This window comes from Adiantum capillus-veneris, chromosome 28, assembly GCF_014529385.1.
Source record: "Adiantum capillus-veneris isolate H3 chromosome 28, ASM1452938v2, whole genome shotgun sequence".
NCBI lineage: Eukaryota > Viridiplantae > Streptophyta > Polypodiopsida > Polypodiales > Pteridaceae > Adiantum > Adiantum capillus-veneris.
The window spans coordinates 67,784,104-67,807,265 of NC_140958.1; the positions used below are offsets into that span (position 1 = coordinate 67,784,104).

The following is a 23,162-nucleotide window of genomic DNA, read 5'->3' on the forward strand; positions in this document are numbered from 1 at the left end:
GCCATCAAGTGCAACTTCTCAACAAGAACAGCAAGGAAAACCTAGCGTTTTCATTTGCAAGCAAGACCTTCCACGGCGGTAAACTTAGCGTTTTTAGCCAAGAACAGCCAATGTTTTCTTCAGTTTGCAGATCAGCCCAGCATTTTGCATTTGCAGCAGCTTGGCGACAGCAGAACACAGCGGAAGCCTAGCGTTTTTGCAGCAGACCCCAATTCAGCCCTAGTGTTTTTGGAGCAGCATAGCAACCCAACGTTTTGTAGTTCCTCGGCGATAGAACCTAGATTAGCATCATCGTTTTCAGTTTTCAGCATCAAGACACCGCAGTAGAAGTCCCGAACCTCGCAGATCTCACCTTCCCACAGCAGATCCTCGCCGCACTGTTAGATCAGCCAAGTTTGCAGATTCAGCCCGGAAAGCGCAGATTTCAGCATCTTTCAGCGCGTCGTCGTTGCAGTCTCGTCACCGACATAGAGTCAGAATTCAGCAGATAAAGATTTGCAGATTTCAACCAGTAGCGTTTTCAGATTGCAGCTCGTCTCGTCGTCGTCCTCATCATCGCCGACATCGTCAGCAAGTCCAAAGCATTGTAGAGATTTGTGCAATCAATAGTAGACCACTCCCGCCATAGAGAGTGGGGCCTTCGGAGGAGGGTTTGACAACATTCTGGTCGTATTCTTCTCTCTCTATCTCCGAGTCTCAGCACCTTCATTCAGAGTGTTTATCCACTTTGTTTGTGATCATTTGCACTCTCTCACTAAAGGAACGGAAGGCTCTCCCTTCCATAAGTAAAAGGAACCCTTGAGAACAGTTCGGAGCACTCATCTTGAGCAAAGTTCAACATTCACTTCCGTCGCACCTCACATCGTGACATTTGACTCTATCTCTTCTCTCTCTCACAGTCTAGAGTCATGCCACATCATCAGTTTGTGATAGATGCTGGCCAACTCAGCAGCTGCAATCAACTTAGCATCAAATACGAACAGGTCCAGCTCAATGCTCAGAATCACTGTTTTTCAAAATAAATACTTCCACAGTTTGAAGACACATAATTGCTGTTCTTTTGTGTGTGTGTGTTTGTTTTGGCTGCCTGAATTAAAAAATAAAAATAAAAATTCAGGAGGGGCCACAATAGTCCACATCTGGAGTCTGGACAAACTAGCTAGTTAATATAAAGTCTGGGCACACAATGACATGTAGAAGCCAAGACTGACATCGTAATAACACATTCAGGAGATGTACAATAGTGCTAATAGCTTAGTATTTAGTGGTCATCCTGGCTGCTGTATGCATGGTATAAGAAATTAGTTTGTGTGCCCTGTGATTGCCTTGCTGTATGCAAGAATTGATTGTCATTTTTGGTGTTTTGAATCATTAAAAAGTCGCTTGATCTTGCAGGCAATTGATTGGTTGAAGGGGCATTATTGGGAAGCACAAAAGCAAGTCTTGGAGGATACCCACAAGCATTTACAAGACAAATTACAGATCTTTGCCTCTAGCTCTGATGCTTCAGAATCTAAGGCACTGAGTGGTCGTAGAAGGTTTCTCACCCTTCATGCCAAAAAGCTGGTTAAACTTAATGGTCCAGCTGTAAATCTGTTTGATGAATGCAGCAGTAATGGAGTCGGAGCAGATGAAGTACTAATAGTCGAGACCAAACACGAAAAGCTGAATGATTTTGAATTCTCGGATGATGCTGTGGATGCCGAATTTCAAAAAAGTCAATTTGCACTATTGAGGGCTAAGAGGTGCTTACAGTCGTTTTGCAAGAGCCATCACCCAATAGAAGGTATTGGCAGTGAAGGAGACGTCGAAGCATCAGATGAGATTGTAAATACTGTTTCTTCTGATTCCTACAATGCCCTTCAGAAGGTTGAAAGTGGGCACAAGGAAAGTCACTCATCTTTGAAAGCAGTGTGGGCTGTTGCTGATGATTGGAAGCCTTGCGCTATTGGCATGCTGCCTTCAAAGGTTCACCCTGCAGGAGTGCTACCTTTTCCAGGGATTTTATTTCCTGGTATTGCCAAGGAGAGTACTGCAGGTCATATAGCCGAAAAGTGGTCAAATGAAATCCGTGGCGACGTTCCAGAGAAGAAAGCTGTTGAAGCTGTAGCTTCCTTGGACCTTGTCGAGAGAAAGGATTGTTCCGAAAGTGAGAAGAGCGACATTATGCACAAAAGGTTGAAGACAGACACTGAAGCTCCAAATTTTACAGGAAATCAAGAGGATTTACGCCCTTTGGACCATCATTTTCACTCAGGAGTGTCAAGTGAAAATCCGAAGATAGCTCCAAATGGGCCTCCACCTTCCAAAAAGTGCGAAGCCTTGTTGTCTGCAGGGGGCTTCTTATTGATGGAAGGCATCTATCAAAGATGTGGGATTAATGAGCTTGCGGCAATCCGCTCTTCCATTCAAATTTGGAAATAAATGCTGGTGAATCATTGTAATCATGAACATGAATGGTTTGGTAGATAATGGAGAGGAATTGATTTAGTTTTTGTGCTAACATACTTTAGACATCCTCTCTTACCTAGAAGATGATTGTTTCTCGGTTTTTTTCCTTGCTGAAACTCTCTTCTTAAAAAACGTTTGGTACTTTAAAACTTGTCTTGGTCTACCCTTTGAATGCATTAGTGCTCTGGGTCAAAAAGATGTTCCAAAACCTGCACAATATGCAGATGGTCAAGGCTACGATGATATAGCCATAACAACCCATTTTACTGGTGAGTAGGTTTAGGTGCATCTAACAAAGGATACCGTAAGAAGCAGTGTTAGGTAAAAATGTATCTCAGCTTAATATTGTGCCGTTTTCAATTTCAAAAATGCAGGTTGAGGGCAAGTGGAAAAGGAGAAATTCTGTCCCAAAAAGGAGAAAAATAGTGTAAAAACTTGGAAAAATAACCTAATTTATAAAAATTTCCTCTTGAAAAAATCAAGGGAAGGAATTTTTGTATGTTTGGGAAAATGATTTTTACCGAACACTAGTAAGAAGGCATTGGCATTTAGGCTAGGAAAAAGAGGATGTGCAAAAATCTATTGTTGACCCTTACAAAAAAGTTTTGGTCGGTGGTGGATGGTAAGTCCACACTTGGGTGAAAGAAAGGTTATTCCAATTTCCTTCTCTCTCTCTCTCTCTCTGTCTCTCTCTCTCTCTCTCTCTCTCTCTCACACACACACACACACACACACACACACACACAAACCGACATGAGAAGATAAGTTTTGAGTGTCATAGGGACAATCCCAAGAGACCTCAAAGGTCTATTTGTCGACAAGTGTTGAACTGGAGACCTCAAAGGTCTATCTGAGGAGTATTGAGAGTGTCTAGATAAGTAAAGGAACTAGGAGGTTGAAAGGACTACAGCTCTGTTACTTTCACATGCCAAATGAGGAGATTGACATCTTCACAAATATTGAGGCATATTTGGCATGTGGAAGTAATATTAGTTTTTGCATGCCAAATATGCCGATTGAAAGGACTATCGAGGCATGTTTGGCATGTGAGTAATATTTTTGAATATCCAAAGATGTCTATTTTGCCTTTTCAAGGCCATAGAGTCTCAATCATACAAGCGATTCAATAGTTTAGTCATCAAAATGCACTAGCATGAGTACATTTGTGGCTAGCGTGCGCATGTGTGTGTGTGTGTGTGTGTGTGTGTGAGAGAGAGAGATTTTTTTCTTGCCTTAATAGTTGTCCCTTCCAAACCATGAATACTGACTTAAATTGATTTAGACATGTCCTCTTTTCTCTACATCATTCAAATACCATCTCCAAAAATAGGAGATGCATGTCTTCATTGTTACCATATATATGGTAGTGATGTGCGTGAACACACTTACGACCATTGGGACACTTTTGCCTATCACCGTATCTTGTCAATTGTGTGTTTACACACTTTAAGTTCACACTAACCCCTTGCTAATTTCACTAATTTTTGTTAACTTACTAATTTGCTATGAAGGATTGGAGCTTTCAACCGTTCAATTGATCTTCAATAAATAGGTAATCAAGGTGGGATTCTCAACCTCCCTAGAATCTAAAGATGTGTAGAATTGTGTAGAGATGCCACTATGACGCAATGTAATGTTGATGCTATGAATTCACAACCGCATTTTCAAAATTCTCCCCACACTTTTTATATAAAGCGAGCTTATACAACCCACAAGCAAAATGCAAGATGCAACAATTTCATCACCAGAGTTGAGATCTACTTTGTAGCATCGCTATCAAAGTACTAAACATATGACGCTACAACAATTGACATACATACATCATGGATAGAAGGATCATAAGTACACTCTGCACTGAATGCCTATTCTACATCTACATCATCACCATAAAGTACTAAACATATGACTCTACAACAATTGACATATATACATCATGGATATAAGGATCAAAAGTACACTCTACATTGAATGCCTATTCTGCATCTACATCATCACCATAATCTCCATCAATAGAAGATTTTGCAATGGTTGCACTTATAGAAGATCCAACGTCTTTCTTCTTGGTTTCTTTTGCCTTCAACTTAGGACATTGCTTTACCAAGTGATCATTAGCCTTGTAATAATGGAAACACATCTTCTTCTTGTCTTTTTCACCAAAATTCCTAGAATAATTGCTTCCAATAGAAGCACTAGACAGAGGTGACCTGCTACTTATAGAAGAACCTCGATAACTGGCAAAATTACTGTTCACCACTCCCTCTTTGAGGAGCAACAAAAACATGTTCAAGTGCACAATGTTTAGTTCTGTTCTTTCTTGAAAGAGACCAATCCATCAAACTTGACAACTTGAGGGTTTTCTAGGGTCATGAATCTTCAAGTAGTATGAAAAGTTTGGTAAGAGTCTAGCAATGCATCAAGAATAGTTTGTACAATTGTAACTATAAAAGATAACTTCACTCGCAAACATGAGTTTCTCATTGATATCCTTGATACCATCAAGAAATGTTTCCACTTCATCTTTCTCTTACATAGTCTTTGACTCCAACTCTTTATGCAACAATGCAATTTTTGTGTCATTGCGACTTGCATAAAGGCCATTCAAAGTATCCCAAGCCTGTTTTGTTGATTTTGTTGAGCAAATGTGAGGAGTAATAGTGCGCTTCGTAGATAATGTAATCAATGCATGAGCCTATGCATCTCTTATATCTCAACAAGATTTCTCAACCGTAGGCAAAACAATTCTAGCAACAGTAGATCTACTAGAATTTGCAACATCCTCAATAGAGCCAGTATCTATAGAAGGCAGATGTACATCGATGCCCTGCGCTACATTATAGATGCCCTTTGACACAAGAACATACATGATCATGTAAGTCCACATTGAGCAGTTATCCCCATCCAATTTTTCCTTGGCAACAAACATCTTGAAAACATTTATGTTGTTGTCAGTTATGGAAAGTGACTACACCTGATGTGAAAACTACGCCAAAAGAGGAAAAACAAAGCAATACTACACGTGCTATATAGCACAACCCAAAGAGGACTAGAAAGGGTATGTTCTCTATAAAATTGAAGCGAAAAGAATTCTACATGAAAGGGCAAGATTGCATGCGTAGTACTGCCTATAGTGGAAACGGAGGCCAAAATGAGCCCAAATGGAAAATCTAAGCTCTTCAAGCTTGCCCAAAGTATTATTCAACCTGTTGATGGTTGTCAAAGGTTGCAAAAATTGGATAACTTGAGCAAAGGGGTGGTGGTGATAGTACAGGAGGATGCAGCCTGCTCTGGTACCAATTGTTTGAACTAGGGTTGCAAGGATGCACACACAACCTGGAGAAGATGAAGAAGCTCATGGCACAAAACAAAGAGTGTATTGCTTAGTGCACAAATAGAAATTTAAGCTAGCCCTAGAGTGATGGGTGTATATAAAATTCAGGGGTACATATCCTCTGATTTGGTTAATTTGCTTCTTTGGAGCTATCACCATAAATTAGAGCCATTCCGAGTATTTGACGGGGATAATAATGCCAACTATTTTCATTTTCTCTCTCTTTCTTAAATGTAGGTACATACTTAGAGTTGAGCTTATAAGCCCTCCCATGGATAGGCCTTGAACTCACCAATAATAGGATAATTTGAACTCAAATCTCTGGTGGATTGCAATCATGAAAATAAATCTTTGCATGATTGCATAAATGAGAAAGTAGTAGTGGATGAGCCCATATCCAAGCTGCTAGTAAAATGGGATTTTCCCAAGAGTGTCCCCATATTAGGAAATATTTGGAACTTGGAAGGGCCCTTTGGATCAAGGGAAGTTTAAGAATTGGCCAATAAGAGGATGGTGGTGACATCACCTAGTAGCTAGAAAATTGTAGGGGGACCTCTTATTTGATCCCTTCATTATGTGATTGTCCCTAAAGAGATAGAAAGAGGTGGGGAGAGGGGGGGGGGGGGGGGTGTGCTGCCATGATTGAGAGGCACCTTTATCCGTGTACAAAAAAGAAACCCATTTTTTTTTTCAAAATTCTCAAAAGTGACACTTTCCCCTCTTAAACTCCCCCCCCAAACTATTCTAATATCAAAAAGAAATTTTCCCCTTAGAAACCTATTCAACCCTCTCACTCTCTCTCTACCATCCTCTCTCCATAAACCCAAGGTCTCCATTGCTACAAAGCAAAGATGGCAAGTTACACCACTCATAGAAGACCTAACTAGAAGATACAAGTGCTTATACTTCACAATACCAAAGGGTCCCGTGGATTTTTGGGTACTAATGGCTTTCAAGAAGGGTACTTGGGTGTTTATGTAGCCCTCAACATTGGTACCACATTTCAAGAAAAAGAAAGAGGGCATGGTTGCTATTGTGAAACATGTTTATACCCGTTATGACATATGAGTATGTTCCCCTTCCAATCTACAGAAGGAGATTTCTTTAAACATATCTTTTCTTGGTCTTTGTTCCAAGATTCATACCTACTTTGAATGTCTGTCATGGTTTATTAATGCTTGTTTTTACTACCATATTTATTGTTGCAACCATCTTCTCTTCAACCTTACTCAAAGAATAACCACTTCAATTCCTCTCAGGTACCTTCATGGATGCACATGCTCAAACTGTTGAGGTGATGTTTGCACGTGTCCACAGAGTATCTCACCGACTGACATATATTCTTCTATTCCCACAATTATGTGATACCCACTAAGCTCGGGGGTTCAAAGTTTTAAATGGCGAATCTTTGATGTATGGTCATTGATTTGCTTCAAGAAAAAGGTGGTGGATGATTTGCAAGGTTCTCTTAAGCTTAACAAAGCATCGTGCTTGGCTGGCCTAAGTTGGCTATGCCTTGTTCATGTGTTTGTACGTGCCTTTAGGACCTTACCTATTTTTCAAACACCTATTATGATTTATTGCAAAGATATACCATTAGATGCTCTAAGTGTTGTATTAGGTGACAAATGCATGCACGTAGAAGGATTCCATAATAGAAATCATTACAAGTACGTTGAGTTCAATCATCATCATTGCACGAGATACATAAAAAACAAGGTCCACTCTTTATGTGTGGTTTAGTTACAATAGATGGGTATGCATAAAGGAAAAATAGATTCCACTACACATTTTGAAATTCAAAACGTCTACTTTCAATTTGGATATTCACTTGCCCAATGGCCAAATTGAAACTGTGTTGGTGACTAAGCATTGGACTCATACTAACTTGTGCAATTATTTTCTTATTATCGGTGTTGAGGAGGTTCAAGAATCACACTTCATCCTTAATCGGCACAAGGTGACATCACATTTATAAAAATGTGTATTTGTGCAATGATTGATGTCCAATCATTGATTTGATTACTGTTTTAGATTGGAAAACGGACGGATTTGAAGGCAAAAGTGCAAGAATTGTTGAATGTAGAGGATTTTGTGCTCAGCTAGTGTGTTAGAAGCATTTTAAACGCTCCTTCTTGGTTGTATCACTTTCCATGTAAATTTTATGGCAATTTTTGCTTATGTGCCAATAGGCGTTTTGAGGTGAACATGTTAACTACGTTCATAATTTTTATTAACTGTATATTTTTTTTGTTCAATATTGTGATATGCTATGTTCAAACTCATAAATTGTTAAGCCATTAGAATCCCTTCAAGGTGTGTGAGTTGTGTCAAGTTATGTGTTGTTGGGGGGGGGTGTTGTGAGTTAGGAATTATTATATAAGGGGGAGGGTAGCAAGCTAGCCATGGAGGAGAGCTTTGTTGCTTTCTTGAAGGAGTCACAACTTTGAGCACAAGGCAAGGGAGCTAGGTGAGCTCTTCTTGCACCTTCTCGACCTTGACGAAAGACTCAAAGTGCATGATGACACATTCTTCCATGTACACGACAACATCTACATGTACCTACTCCAGTACATGGTCCCTCTCCCCAACTATGTTGGCTACTAGACCCCATGTGACCTACTCATCCACATTCACAAGCGCAATCGTCCATTTGCATAGAGGCTCAATCATTTCCAAGGTGTGAGTGCTAGCATCGGCCATGACGTCACCCTTGACCTCGTGGAGGTGGCTGGAATGCACAAGGGTAAGATTGGCCAAATGTTTCTGTCCCACATAGCTACATCCATGCTGTTCAAGGATGAGACCTCTACCAAAGACATTGAGCTACCCCACATGCAAGTGGGAGGGGTACTAAAAGATGCCCAAGATGCACGGCAAGGCAAGCGTGATAGGCACGTTGAAGAAGCCCAACTAATGATAGAGTTTCCAGTGGGTATACAGAGTGTTGCCATATGATGCTCCCGAGGTAAGTGGTGCTATGGATGTGGTGAGAGAGGCCACTGGCAAAGCACTCTAGAGGTGGAGATTGCTAGGTTTTCTAGTTTTATCATTGATGATTAAGAGTTTGTGCTCATGCATGACATCCAAAAGGCATGCTCCACTGCAAATGGACGAGTGCTTAAGCCTCTTATTATTGGTGTTGAGGAGGTTGAAGGAGCACACTTCATCCTTAATCTACACAAGGTGACATCACATTTATGGTTATGTGTATTTTTGCAATGGCTAATGTCTAATCATTGATTTGATTGCTTTTTTCAGTTTGGAAAAGGGATGGAGTTGAAGGTGAAAGTGCAAGAGTCATGGAATGCAGAGGATTTTGTGCAATTTTTGCCTATGTGCAAATAACAATAAAAAGAAGAGGCGTTTTGAGTTGAACATATCAAACACGTTCATAATTTTTTATTAAATGTTGTATATTATTTTGTTCCATTTGTGATACGCTACGTTCAAACTCATAAATCAATAATCCATTGGAGTCCCTTCAGCTACTTTGGAAGTTGTGTGTGTGTGGTTTGGGGGGGGGGGTGTTTAGCAGTTATTATATAAGGGGGAGGGTAGCAATATGAAAAAAAGGGGCGAAGAGTTCGAACAATTATTTTGGGCTCTCCACTACCAGCTTGTTAGAGCACTTGTCAACATCTTTCACATCCTCTGGCATCTTTGTCTTCAGCTTGAGGTGATTTATAAAAAAAATGTATTTGTTTATTGTTTACAATTAAGTTTTTTTTTGCTAACCCAGTTGTTAAAGAGCATAGTCTTACACTATGGAGTTAGTTCATAGGCTAGTACCATATCCCTAAATATGTAAACCACAATGTCACACTATAGGGAGGGTTTAGAGTTTAGGAACCCCTTCCTGGTTGTGTAGACCTTTGTGTCACACTGGAGGGGTTAGAAAAAGACACTTTGTCCTTGACTATGCAAATCATTGTGTCGCACTGTAGGGAGAGCTTATATTTAAATAAATTCTCTATCTTTGGCTATGTAGACCATCATGTCGCATTGCAAAGAGGGCATAAGGAGTGATACAAACTTATCTACAATGTATTAATTGACCTCTTGTTCAATACAACTCATTATAAGCTCAATAAGAAAATAGAAGATATGCACAATCATCATATCTGTTATGTTTGCACGCACACACACTTGCTTAAAGGGTTGCGTAGCGAGTTGCGCAACCCTTTAAGCATGTTTGTGTGTTTGTTCAAATACGACCAATGTGTCAATCGTGCACATTTTCTATTTCTCATTGAATCCATAATCGGTTATTTTGAACAAGTGGCTTTACTCCAGAGTTCAGATAAGTGTATATATTTTTGTCTTGTTTCTAACTATGCAGACCACCGTGTCACATTGTAGGGAGGGCTTAGGTATAAACAGACGCTTTGTCTTTGGCTATGTAGATCACCGCATTGCAATGCAAAGAGGGCTTACGGAGTGATAGACACTTACCTGCAATGAAGTAACTGCTCACTTGTCCAAAACAATTTATTACAGGCTCAATGAGAAATAAAATATTTAAACACATCGCACATCTATCATATTTAAACCCATATAAGAATGTATTTAAAGGGTTGTATGATCACTTGTGTAGCACATTAAGGAGGTTTATGTGTGTTTTCAAACATGACAACTATGCACAATTGACAAATGTGCCAATTGTGCATATTTGCTATTTTTGACTAATTCTATAATTGATCATTTTGGACAAGTGGTCACATACTTTACTCTAGAGTCCAAATAAGTGTGTGTATGTTCTTATTATCCCTGGATGTGGAGACCACCACATTGCTCTATAGGGAGAGCCATAGTTTGTATAGACAACTTGTCCTTGATTGTGTAGACTTCTACGTCACACTATAGGGAGGGTGGGGTTGCCATCACTTTAGTCCTCTCATTTTAAATTACTTGCATCCATGTAGATCTTTCTACCTTTATGTCTGATATCACATCAACTTATTCTATTCACTATTAGTTATTATGACATTTTATTAATTAACGTTTAGGTTTGCTTCACAAATTTTGATTTCATATATTTCCAACCATGGCAGAGACAAAGCTAACATGTGCCCATCGTAAATTCATCCCTGATACTCTTGTCTTCTACCTATATCATGCTACAAAGGATCATATAGGCCAAAAATTTATTATCCTTGCATTGAAGTTCAAGGACTTCATTACAAAGCTTGTCCAACATTGTTTTACCAAGCTAGAAGCCTCATTTCTTCTGACAAATGGAGTCATGCATGTAGTAATCAAGCAACTCTAAGGATAGATTGTCAGGACATTTAGAACATCCAATGTCCCGAGGTAAGAATTCTCAAGGGATTCTATATCGAATGTAGATGATTTAAGAGCTACATTCAGAGTTCAAGGGTAAGAACAGACAAGAAAAATCCTCCAAACATTCTAAGATTGAAGAGGAAGTACAAGTTTCTCTTGAAGCAAATGTTCAGCATGTAGCAAAAGTTTTAGCGATACCGCATCATCTACATGCCCCTCTATCATAGAGGCAATTTATTGGGGATGAAAGCTTGAGCCCCCCTTTCCTTCATTTGCTTATTGAAATATCAAAATTTCACCTACAGGCTCCCCAACTCGATGAGGGTTGTTTCATTGTTGTGAAGCAAGTGAGAGTTACACATCAATCATTCAAGGATACAATATACGTGGCCAAGATCTACAAGCTCATCGAACACAAAAAATCCCCTATATAGATGGCACTAGAAGAAGGTATTGCCGTGATTGTTCATCATCATGGCATGATCCTAGCTAAAAGTCTTGTACGCCATAGCATGAAGCAAATACTTATTTTTAGGGCCACTTGGAGCATTGGATATAGGCTTTCCACCATGATGGAAGCAAATCAACAATAAAGGAGTTCCAATACACCTCTTGAACCTTCAAGTAGTTTATTCAGAACATCTTGCCAATCACAAATGCCCTCTTATAGACGCTGAAGTTTTTGCACAGCCACAATTTCCTACACAGTGATTTGCATGCTCTCACATTTTGATACACTTTCAACAAAATAAATGTATATACTAGCATTGTTGATTGGGGATCAAGCAATGTCTCAAACACTAAAGAGGCATTTCCTCGCTTGTGACAACTATCCCCATAAATGAGAGCACAATAAGAGAGAGATTATCCATGGGAAGCTCTTGAAAATTTAAGCACAAACTCAACTATCCCCATTAATGAGAGCACAATAAGAGAGAGATTATCCATGGGAAGCTCTTAAAAATGTAAGCACAAACTCACCTCCTTTCTCTAAAGCCTCTGATGTATATTGCCTCTGTTGGATTCTTAAATGCTTGATTTTGTGTATCCCACAACCTTCTGAATGTGAGAAATAAGCTTTTTGTGCAATGTGACGTAACATATTTTCCAAGGAAAAGAAAGAAATCCCTTAAATAGGCCTAATGCATGGGATTTATTGCTCTCTATGAATGGAACCCATAATGCTGGCTACAATATTGTAACTTACTCTGGCCCATGGCTAGCCGATTATCAAATGATCAAAGAATCATAAGTCTTGTGCCATTCTTATATCTGTGTGATGCTTTTTCAAGTTGGATCTTCAGATAATTTCAAGTGATGTCTTTAAAATATTTCAAATTTAGTTTTAAAAATAATTTTAAAGCAATGTTGAAGTATTTCAAGGTTTAAAGTGCATGCACATTTTCATCGCTAACAAGCGTTTTTTGCTATGTGTAGATGGAAAACATACCTCATCACCATGATGACGTACCTCAACACGATCAAAATGCAACATGATCCCTATCGCAACCATGAACTAGCACAACAAATCTACAAAACGAAGGAGATTCAGGTTGCTATAGGAAATCTAACAACCTTGGCAAGGTCCCAAGAGGACGAGTCAGACCACGATGGAGAATCGTTGAGCTACAAGTAGTGCAAAGAGTTGTGCTTGTGTGGCACACTCTTTTGAGGGCCACTGGCAATGAAAGGGGTCCCTTCCTTTGAAGATATTTGATTTGCAACACACCATTTTGGTAAACCATATGCACATCGAATACTTACAAGTGTACAATAAAAACCCAAACAACAGTTAAATAGCCATTTACTTTGTGCATCAATGCTAGGATGTTATTACATTTTGAGGCATAAAGTAGATTGGTGAACGATTCTCCTAGCATGGAAGGGGTGGGCAAGGGATGCCTTGCAGAATACATTCACGCTTGAGAGGCAAATCAAGGAGAGCCTTTGTGCGAAAAGGGCTTTATCTATCTATCACCCCAAGGAGACAACAATCCTTGAGCAATTAGAAACTCAAGGTGTAGAATTGGAGAGAGCACAAAATCATTGGATGCTCATTGTTGCGAGGCACTGAAAGCTGATCTTGGTGAATTGAAGCAAAAACTAGGAAGATACAAAGCAAAGTTTGGTCCCTTGGAAGAGGATATACTGGAAGCATGTTCGAGCAACTCCATGGAAATATATGAGTTTTGTCTATTAGATATAATGGGAGATTACTTCCAAGATCTAAACTCATTCTTTTTTATGTAAAGGCTTCTTTTTGTAACAACTCCTTTTTCTCAAAACCTTCTCTTTATAAACAACCAAATCAATGAAATTTTTGTGACCAACAACTGAGAGAGAGAGAGAGAGAGAGAGAGAGAGAGAGAGAGAGAGAGAGAGTTCCTTTTTCTCAAAACCCACTCTTTATAAACAACCAAATGAATGAAATTTTTGTGACCAACAGCTGAGAGAGAGAGAGAGAGAGAGAGAGAGAGAGAGAGAGAGAGAGAGAGAGAGAGAGAGAGAGAGAGAGAGAGAGAGAGAGAGAGAGATGATTACGGATGACATTAAAGGGAATTTTGTATGCAAAAAAAAGCTTGATCCACTTGAGATGTAGCTGAAGCAACCATTGCTTGTCAAATGCTTGGTGCAAAGTAGAACCACTATGAGTATGTTGACCACCGACTGATGCTACACTACATCCTTTTAAATAAGAAGTGGAAGGTTTGGGGTTCGCGCTACTAGACCTTGACTGTATGTAGTAGTAGCAGGGGAGAATAATATATTAGAATAGTTACATTTAATAATATACTGCTATTTTAATCTTAAAAAATAATCCCAAGTGTGAGCTTTCACTCTACACATGACAAGCAATCAGTTGATTTATATGTAAGTAAACTTTGCACACAACAAGCAATTTTAATTTTTCTAAACCTACTTAAAAAATCTCTAAGTGTGAGTCAAACTCTAGACATGACATGTAATCTCTATTTAAAAGCTCTACATAAGGCAAAAATATTACTATTCTACCTACCTAAATCACCTCCAATGCGAGCATTCTCTACACTTGGTAGGCAATCACGAAATAAATTTACCTAAGTTGCTTCCATGTGTGAGAATGTCTCTACACAAAGCAAGTAACTACTAGTTTATATTAGTTTAAATCACTTCCAAGTGTGAAGTTTCTCTACACATGGTAAGAAATCACTCAATTTACTCTAGCTAACTTACTTTCAAGTGTGAGTGAAACTCTACACAAGGCTTTAATAACCATATTTTCTATTCACTACAATTTATCTAACCTAGCAAACTAAAATGCTTTTAATTTTAATTTTTCTTCTTATTTAAAATCTTCCTCTTTTATTTCTAATTTGTAGCTCAATCACTACAAAAGTTTTTTCGTTTGGTTTTTGGGTTTTAGAGTTCAACTTTGTAGTGAACTCAAGGCAAACCTTTCAAAAAGATGCTCACAATGGTAAATAGTTGTGCAAGCACCTCCTATATAGAATTATATATTTTGACCAAACTATGCTTTGATCAAAATATAGTTCGATCAAACTATCAAAAACTTATATGAGATGTTATTTTTGCTGATGTGGCACCATCTAGTACGATTGTTTAATATGAGGTGTTCTATAATACTCCAGATTAAAGCGTATTATATGTATACTATGTAATGTGTAATGAAACTTAGTTTGCCTTTTAGAAAAATTGACAACTAGCTGCAAATGTTTTTTTTTTTGCACTACTGCTAGAAATTGTTTCAAAGGTGTTCAAAACATGCTTCAAATTTCTTTGAAATTTTTTTGCTATTACAATAAAATCTATGAGCTGATGTGTAAACATGTGCCATGAAACCTTGGAGAAAGCAGTTTGAAGTGGATTTTGCAAATTGCTTGAAAGTCAAGTGCTTTTGGTTTGATCCTCAATCCAAGATAGAGTTGAGGAGCTCAAGTAGATTCAATAAAACAACAAACACATCCATGTGTGTGCTTCCTACTCTCACCATTTCTCAATAACATTGACTATCCCTATGTTTCATAACCTCTTTATATTCTTTCTTGTGCACACTTTCTAGATATCGTTGTTAAAGTCTATCTCCATATACATGTACTCCATGTTTTGAACATGACTTGTTGAACCCCTTGATAGATATATTCTCTAGAATATGGGGGAAAAAGTTGTGCTTCACACTTCACAAGGGATATTAGATGTATGTTCACCTAGAAAGTTTCCAAAAAGTAGGTTATTTACTAGGTAGGTGCAGTTACAATCTGCAATGGAAAGTTGCTAACTTGGTGTAATTCAATAGACATAGTAGGAGAGGATTTAAAAAATCCCTTGACCAAACTATTTTCCATAATAAAGAGATCGATCGTTCTTTGCTTTGCTACACAAATATTGGCTTAGGTTGGTAGATTTCTCCTCTATATATAATCATGTTTCATGAAAGCCAACTCTTAAATTTATGTCTTAGATGTTAGGGACACTTTCCTCCTTAACTTTAATACATGGGAGGAGCAAAAGGTAAAGATGAAGTGAGTGAAAGCTCAAGACCAAGCCTCCTTACCCAAGCGATTAGAGATGTCTTAAGATACACAAGAGACAGTAGGTGATCGATCATATGCCAGCGGCACCGACACAATCATGTGCACATCATTGAATGCCAAGTGCGCTCATTTGATTGGCATTCCCCACGAAGCCCTGGTGGAAGGTGCAAGGATAAGAGCAGGCTCTTTTGGTGCTACAAAGGAGAGAACGAGGTAAAATTTGATAGCTTCCAGACAGATCAAGGAATGCAAACACTTCACCCCTCCATTGTAAGATGCATTGGATTTACCCCCAAGGCCCCCTGGATCACAATCTTCCCATACTATAATGGGGGCACCTTGGGAGACATGATGTGTCGCCTGCCATTTGCCCAAGGAGCGTTCAGATGCTGCATGCACAGACTACAATATGGCTGGAGGACTTTGCCACCAATAAATTAGCACTTATCAGAGATAGAGACTACACGGCTCAAAGCAGTGATTGAGCAGATGCCAACAATCTTACACACTCTTATTGACGGTGTTGTAGTTGCTCACTCAACGTTGGCATCATTGATTGGGGCATGATGCTTAGAACGTCAGCCAAGCGAGTATCAAACAAGTTTTGGCATCCTTTTGCTCAATCGGACTTTGCAATTTTGGAGGCAAAGGAAGCAGGGGGGGGGGCTCGCGAAGCGGTCGTGGATTGCCAACACATGCATACTCAAAATAAAGCAACATTTATGCATTATGGTTTCTATTCAACATGTTAATAGACTTTTGGAATACAGTGATGAAAGTCTATTTTCCAAAAAAAGTATTTTACCACCCCGATCAAGATGCCATGAGGGCTATTCAGATAAAAGTGGACAGTTGGATAAAGTTAAGAGAGCGTGAATCTAGAAGAAACGCATCAAACATTTTTTTTGTTATTCTTCATAGAGCATTTAAAGACAGACCCTAAAATAGCAACCACTTATTGAACTTGCGCCGTCTTTTTACGCAACTTGAACCATTTGTACATTGCTATTGACTTGTTGATTGGGTGTTATATTTACATTGAAGTCTATATTCTGGGTGGTTCACCTCACTTGAAGTATATTTGGATGGGTTTCTTTAGTCAATTAATTGTCTTATGGTACAATTCGATCAATTGTGATATTTTTTTCGCATCTATTGTGGTATGTTTGAGGGTGCTGAATCGAGAGAACCGTTTGTCAAAAATATTTAATATTTTTCTATTTGTCCATTGCAGTTCTAAGATACTATGGTTGAAGAAGAGCAAGCATGTGGTACACAAATGGTGCCAGATGATCAACATCAAATAATTGTTAATGGGTTTCAATGCATGAAATCTCTAGCGCACAGTATGTCAGCACAACAAGCGACGTGCAAAACTCGTCGACTATCAAAATGAGAAAATCCAAACCATGTGCAATGGAAATAAATCAACAAACAAGTGACAAAGGATATTATTAAAACATTATGGCCATGTGAGGACGTAGAGATAAAGAAAGGATGGTGGAAAGTAGCGAAGTGCCTTCCCCAAGAAATCAAAGATAACGTTGAAAGGATCTACTTTGAAGTTTTTGGCCATCCATTACACAATGCAGGTTGTGCATTGTATTTTGCAAAAGTGGTGTATGTACATTTTGTGCAGCAACAACCAGTAGACTTTTCCTTGAAGGAGACAACTGTAGCCACCCATGATATAAGAGAGAGTTGAGTCACAATTACATGAGAGAATCTGGCATTGATAGTTGAAAGGACCAACATACAATTAAACAAGAAGAAATATATTTTAATAGCACAACTGGTAGAGAAAGATGCAAAAATCACATAGCTATCTGTAGTAGCAACCCAAACACCCCAAGCGTCCCAGGTATGAATGGAAAAAAGTATTCATCGCTTAAGCCAGGATGTTCAAAATTTGACATAACGAGTGAATCCTCCGCCTATAAAAGGGACATATATTAGTCACCTCGTCTTGCATCCCAAGTTAGTTCCCGCGTCACAATCAAATGCAACTTTATCTTCCCAGTGTCCAGTATGCTACAAGAGTTTTGACCGATTGAGTGGATTCTATACATTGGCATGTGGCCATTATTATCACCTTGTGCGTTTAATTCATTTAATGCAAAATAGGAACCAATGTGCAATCTGTTCACAAGATATTCCACAAAAATATATGTATTATGTTTGGCATGGAAAATGAGTATAAATTCAAGGAAGGCTGCCAAGACACCCCTAGCACAATTAGAAATATATTTGGTAACAAAGATGCAAGTTCTGAGCACAACAATTGAGATTGACAGATTTTGTGAAACCTCTACTATGAAGTGTTGTATATGATCAAAACACATTGAATACAAGCTCTTATATAATGGTTGTTGACACAATCTTTAAGCTATATTGAATCTGTGAAGTTGTTATCTTGTTTTGAGTCTGAGTATTGTGGGTCTTCTTATAATTGAACTTCCACATCTATTGTTAGATTCTCTTCTATTTTGTCTATAGTGCATTGAGACACACCGACATTGAACTCTTCTTCATCTTCGTTTTGACAATCATACACCCAGACTGGCATTTCCTCTTCGTAGCCAACACTTTTGATGTGATGCAATATCTTTTCGTTGTAAAATATATACACTAATTTTTTTGCTCTGTCTGCCAATAATTTTGTTGCAAATAGTGCTATGAACATACTTGTACATGCTCAAGTTTCTCTCCGATCTTGAGTTTGCTGCAAATTGCGCTAGAACTTACATAGCAAGGGGACGTAAGGTCGAGTAATGCTCTCCACCATTCATTATCCACCACTTCCATGCAGGTTTCTCTTTTGCCTTTGACTGTACAAAATCATTTACAAAAGAAACTTCTTTTAGTCTAAATGCACTCATTTCTTTGATACAATCATTCGATCATGAACATTAGAGTAGAATGTATCGACCACGTGATAGAAATCACTAACCACCTCAGTATTGGACATTAGATCTAAATTCCAATACTCTGGATCAAGCATGTAAGCCACACTATGGAGTGGACTATGAGCGCTCTTCCATCTTGCAAGAAAATACTTGGTCAAAATTCTTCATTGTTTGGTAGAGAATGGTAAGTCACCACTCCTTCTCTACTATAGACTCTTTTAACTCCTTAGGATTTTCAAGACTTTGTTGGACTGACCACCATGTCATCCACACTTTTGGACATATTTGGTGCCTTTTGATTAAGATTGCAAATCACAAACATAACGGGCATCATTACATGGTATGCATCCATTACACTCCTCCACCAAGCAGGCTTGTTTATGGACCCACATAGACATGCAATTTTCTCTTTCTGCTCAAGCTGCCATTTGTTAAAGGTTGTGCAATTGAAAGTGTCAATCACAACGCACTTATTGCGGAGGAGTGATTCCAATGTATAAAAGTGCGTGAAATCAAGTTTTAGCAGGTAGTTTCAACATAATTGGCATGTGCATTCTGTACAAATCGAGCACTCTTTGTTGTTTCAAGATGAACTTCATAACTTATCGTGCTATGTCAATTATTTTGGCAAACCATGTGGTTTTTTCACTAGTATATCAATCCTTTAGCACCAAGTTTCAACCGTGCGATTACAACCATTGGTGAAAATGTGTGGAAAGCACTCATTAGTTTGCTAGCATTTTTACAGCTCTTTGCATTGTCCATGACTACTTGAACGACATGTTCATCACCGATTTCTTAAACTACATTAATCAAGATCTCAAAACTGTATTTGCCACTTTTAATTGCACCAAAACTGTCAACCGCCTTTATGAATGTTTCTCCCCTTGGACAAACTAGCATTACATTGATCAGTGGTCTTTTTTGAACATTAGACCAACCATCACTCACAATTATGCATCCTGAAAGCGATATATTCCCAACTATTATTTTGGAAACACCTCTTTGACTTATATTTGTCCCAGAGATCATTTCATATTGTGTGATACAAGGGTCTGAAAATCCTGGGCTAAACTCATCGATTTTCTTCTATGCGACCTTCCAATGATTGCTGTCTACCATGATTAGAGCACTTTCAGTGAAGAAAATTACTTTAGCGAGTGTAGTTCGTGCTTCTTCTAGCGATTGCATTCGAAAGCTTTGATGCAATGATTTTTGACACATTTACCCAAGTCCACCGTCATTGTGGCGCTTAAAAGGAACACTGATTGGCATTTTCTCTCTTTACGGAGGTTGTTCTACAGGGTTAGTTAGTGTCACCACAAGACAAGAGAGTTGATATTGGAATTTGTCTGCTCTTGACATGCATCCATAATAGATCTATGCACCCGCACACCCGCTTTCTCTTGCCACCCTTTTTGGAGAGCTCTTCTCTCAAACGCTTTGCAATTGCAGGCGCCTAAGCATGTTCACATTTCTTACAATACTTTGTAATGCGACCCAAAAGACGGTCCCTAATACGTGGTGCATCGCCTGATTTTGTACTAAAGAAAAATTTACATTGCCACTCTATATATGGACCGCATATGATCATATTCCCACTCTTTGCCACGGCTTTTTTATTCTTTGCCTTCTTCATACCACTTGTGCTGACATTTTGCTCCATTGCTTTCAATTTAATACAGAAGGCATAAAAACTAGATGTTCAATTTTAAAAGTATTTTTCTTCTTTTCAAAATATATCAAAAAAACAATCAGTAAAAAAGTAATCAAATCTACATAGTATGAGATTTGCAATGCACTCTAGTTAATCCACATATCGACCACATATGTTGTGAGAAAACATACACATTGCAATGCACTCTCTACACGGTATTATGCATACAACAAAACTATGGATTTGTCAATGCAATTATAAATATGATATTTAGTTATACATCCTCTTCGATTTGCAAACTATAAGACATATCTATTTTCAAATGCTACAAAGAATAATCAATTTCTACATTGAAACGATGATAATTATTTGCAAAACACACACGAAAGTAATAATATATTTGATTGGTCATCTCATGCACTAACAATCTTTCATAATACATAATGCACTCCCTATATAAACCAATGCATAAAACAAGGCAATGAGATATTCAATACAATTACACAATTGAGGACTACTTGTACCCAATCAAGGAGTGTAGCCCTCTTATATCCAATACAATATAAAAAATTTGTTTTCACCCAATTAAGGATTATAGCTCTTGTATTGTGCAGTGACAATGTATATCAGCTCAAATCTATGATGATGTAAAATGAAAGACTCCAAGGATCTTTACATACCCAATACACTAGTACAGGGCATCCGACCCTTGACTATCGACTCGTCATTTACATATGCTCATCTTCTAAAACCAACTTTGGCTCTTTTATGGACCAATAACTTCGTCGCAAAATGAGCACAAATCTCCAAGTTCTCAATTGTTTTGGGTTTGTACCTTTATGTTTGGTGAAGGATTTAAATATTTTTAGAAGTGGTTAACGTATTAAGAATTACACTCGGCCCAAAAAAAGGACTTGTGACTTTGTAACCTTAGATCAATTTACAAGGAAAGATTGTACCCGGCACTCAGATACACTTACCAGAGATTTGCCTAGTCAAAGTGACAAAGTTAGAAGAGCTTTTACTATATATAATTACACCCATAGGGTAAATAAAAAAGTGTGGTGGGCCCACAAGAAAAATAAACAAACCCAACGGGCTGACCGACTCTATTGGTTTTTGCAAGTCATCATCAAGATCACATTAACAATTAAGGTGATCACGTCTTTTTCATGTGTAAGTACTTGTGTGATTAACGTAATCAGACGATCGTGATCACATCAGAGAAATCCCTGCATAAAGGTTTCAAAGTTACCTCCCATATGGGTTATTTTCCCGATTTCTATAGAAGAGACCAATAGTATCAGACTATCAATTATTCAATCCGGGATCCAAACCTAGGATTAATCCCAGTTTCTACCAAGGAAACTAAGAGTATCAGGCCATCATTTGTTCAAATCAGGGTCTAATCAAGGGATTAGACTCCCATGTTAAGTTCATCGCATCAAGTTACATCAAATGATTGCAAGCCCTTTGTCATAAAAAGCTTAGTGTTTCCAAAATATCAGTAAAGCAATCAAGCATCCAAATATTAGTGCTAGAAAAAAACCAAATTCCATTACCATGAAAGTAGTATTGATTCTGACATTGTTTGCATGATCCAAAAACCAATAAACTAGTAAAACCAGTAAACTAAACTAAAAATATGCCTTAGCCTTACATAATTTTCAAAGCAGTGCACAAAGATATATTTAATATACAATAGCTTTCTAGCTATGTTGTCTATTTTATTGAATCCTTAGAGTTATGGTTTGAAGGTGGAAAATTATAAATGGATGTTGCATTGTCTTGAATATTTGTTCTTATCTGGTATTTTCACTAGTTATCTCGCTCTAGCCCTTCTTGACTGATGTTATTGCCAAGCACTTGAACTTGCATCCTGATCTAGAATAAATGACCCTAAAACACCGATAGTAATTGGTAGTTTTTTTCTATGTTTTTAAGGTTGCATTAGCATTGGATGCTTATACCTAAAAGGATAAGTCCTATTTGATAAAGATATGCAAAGACTCTGATTGGTTTTGTTTCCTTTCCCCAAAAATGTGGTTGGCTATTAGTGATCTTGCTACTATTGTGGGTTTGTTCTTGTCCTTGATAGTCTTTTAAAGTGACCTAGTTTACACAGAGGGGTTAAGTCTGTTTTTGATTCTAGATAGTTCCGATGGCTAAAATAAGTTGAGCCTTGTTATGGTGAATACTTGTTGGTTTGTGGATACTTTAGATTGCATCTAAAAAATTTGGGTCACTAATGATATTGGCTCTTAGCTTCTTCTAAGCTTATATTTTGTGCTTGACTTGTTTTTGAACCTTGTTATGGTAGTTTATAATTTGGCTATCCCATAAACTCTCACTCCTTGATACACCCAAAGAATCTTAATCAGGTGTTGATTCTAAAAATTGATTGCTATTGTGACTACTGGTCATATGGTTTGTCTCTTTGCTGAAGCATAAAATGATATTGAGAATCTCTAATTAACTGGTTGGGGACTAGGCATGCCAAAGCATGCAGGGGGGCTCTAAGCCGAGGAGATAAATTAAGCCAAGGTCAAATATTTCAATCAAGATAAAGTGAGCCGAGTAGATCCCTTTGAATAGAGGCAATCATTTCAAAGACGATTTCAAAGCGATACTAAAATTATGAGCATAGATGACAACCAAGTAAGCATCAGAAGATTAGTAAAGCAACTATGAAGAATATGCATCTTCCAACCATCATCATGTGTAGCGAGGGGAGTAATGACCACAATTTTCAATAGACAGCACGATAAAATCACAACAAAGCATACACACTCTCTCTCTCTCTCTTGAAAGATAAAAAAAGAAAGTAGTCCAAGGCTGGGGCATAGGAATCCCTCACCTTCATATAGGGAGTACGGTAGTGGGAAAGTGCTGGCGACCAGTTCCATCCACTCCATAGCCTTCAAGTGTATGTCAGTAATCAGAGAGGTGATCTTGAAGCATTTCCATGCACGATAAGGAGAATCATCATGGTGAGCCTTATG

At 38.2% G+C, this 23,162-nt stretch overlaps 1 protein-coding gene across 4 annotated transcripts in view; it reads left to right on the top strand.

The window, feature by feature from the left end:
• The window catches only part of LOC147420610 (las1-like family protein), a 70,243-nt gene extending 67,740 nt beyond the window's left edge, over window positions 1-2,503 (top strand). For 3 of the 4 annotated variants that reach the window (XM_086504776.1, XM_086504775.1, XM_086504778.1), the window contains 2 exons: window positions 900-983; window positions 1,396-2,503. In XM_086504776.1, coding sequence (XP_086360902.1) covers window positions 900-983; window positions 1,396-2,424 — 1,113 coding nt within the window. In that variant the 3' untranslated portion in view covers window positions 2,425-2,503. The remainder of the gene's footprint in view (window positions 1-899; window positions 984-1,395) is intronic. The other variant, XM_086504777.1, reaches the window with a different exon arrangement.
• Window positions 2,504-23,162: the final 20,659 nt, after the last annotated feature.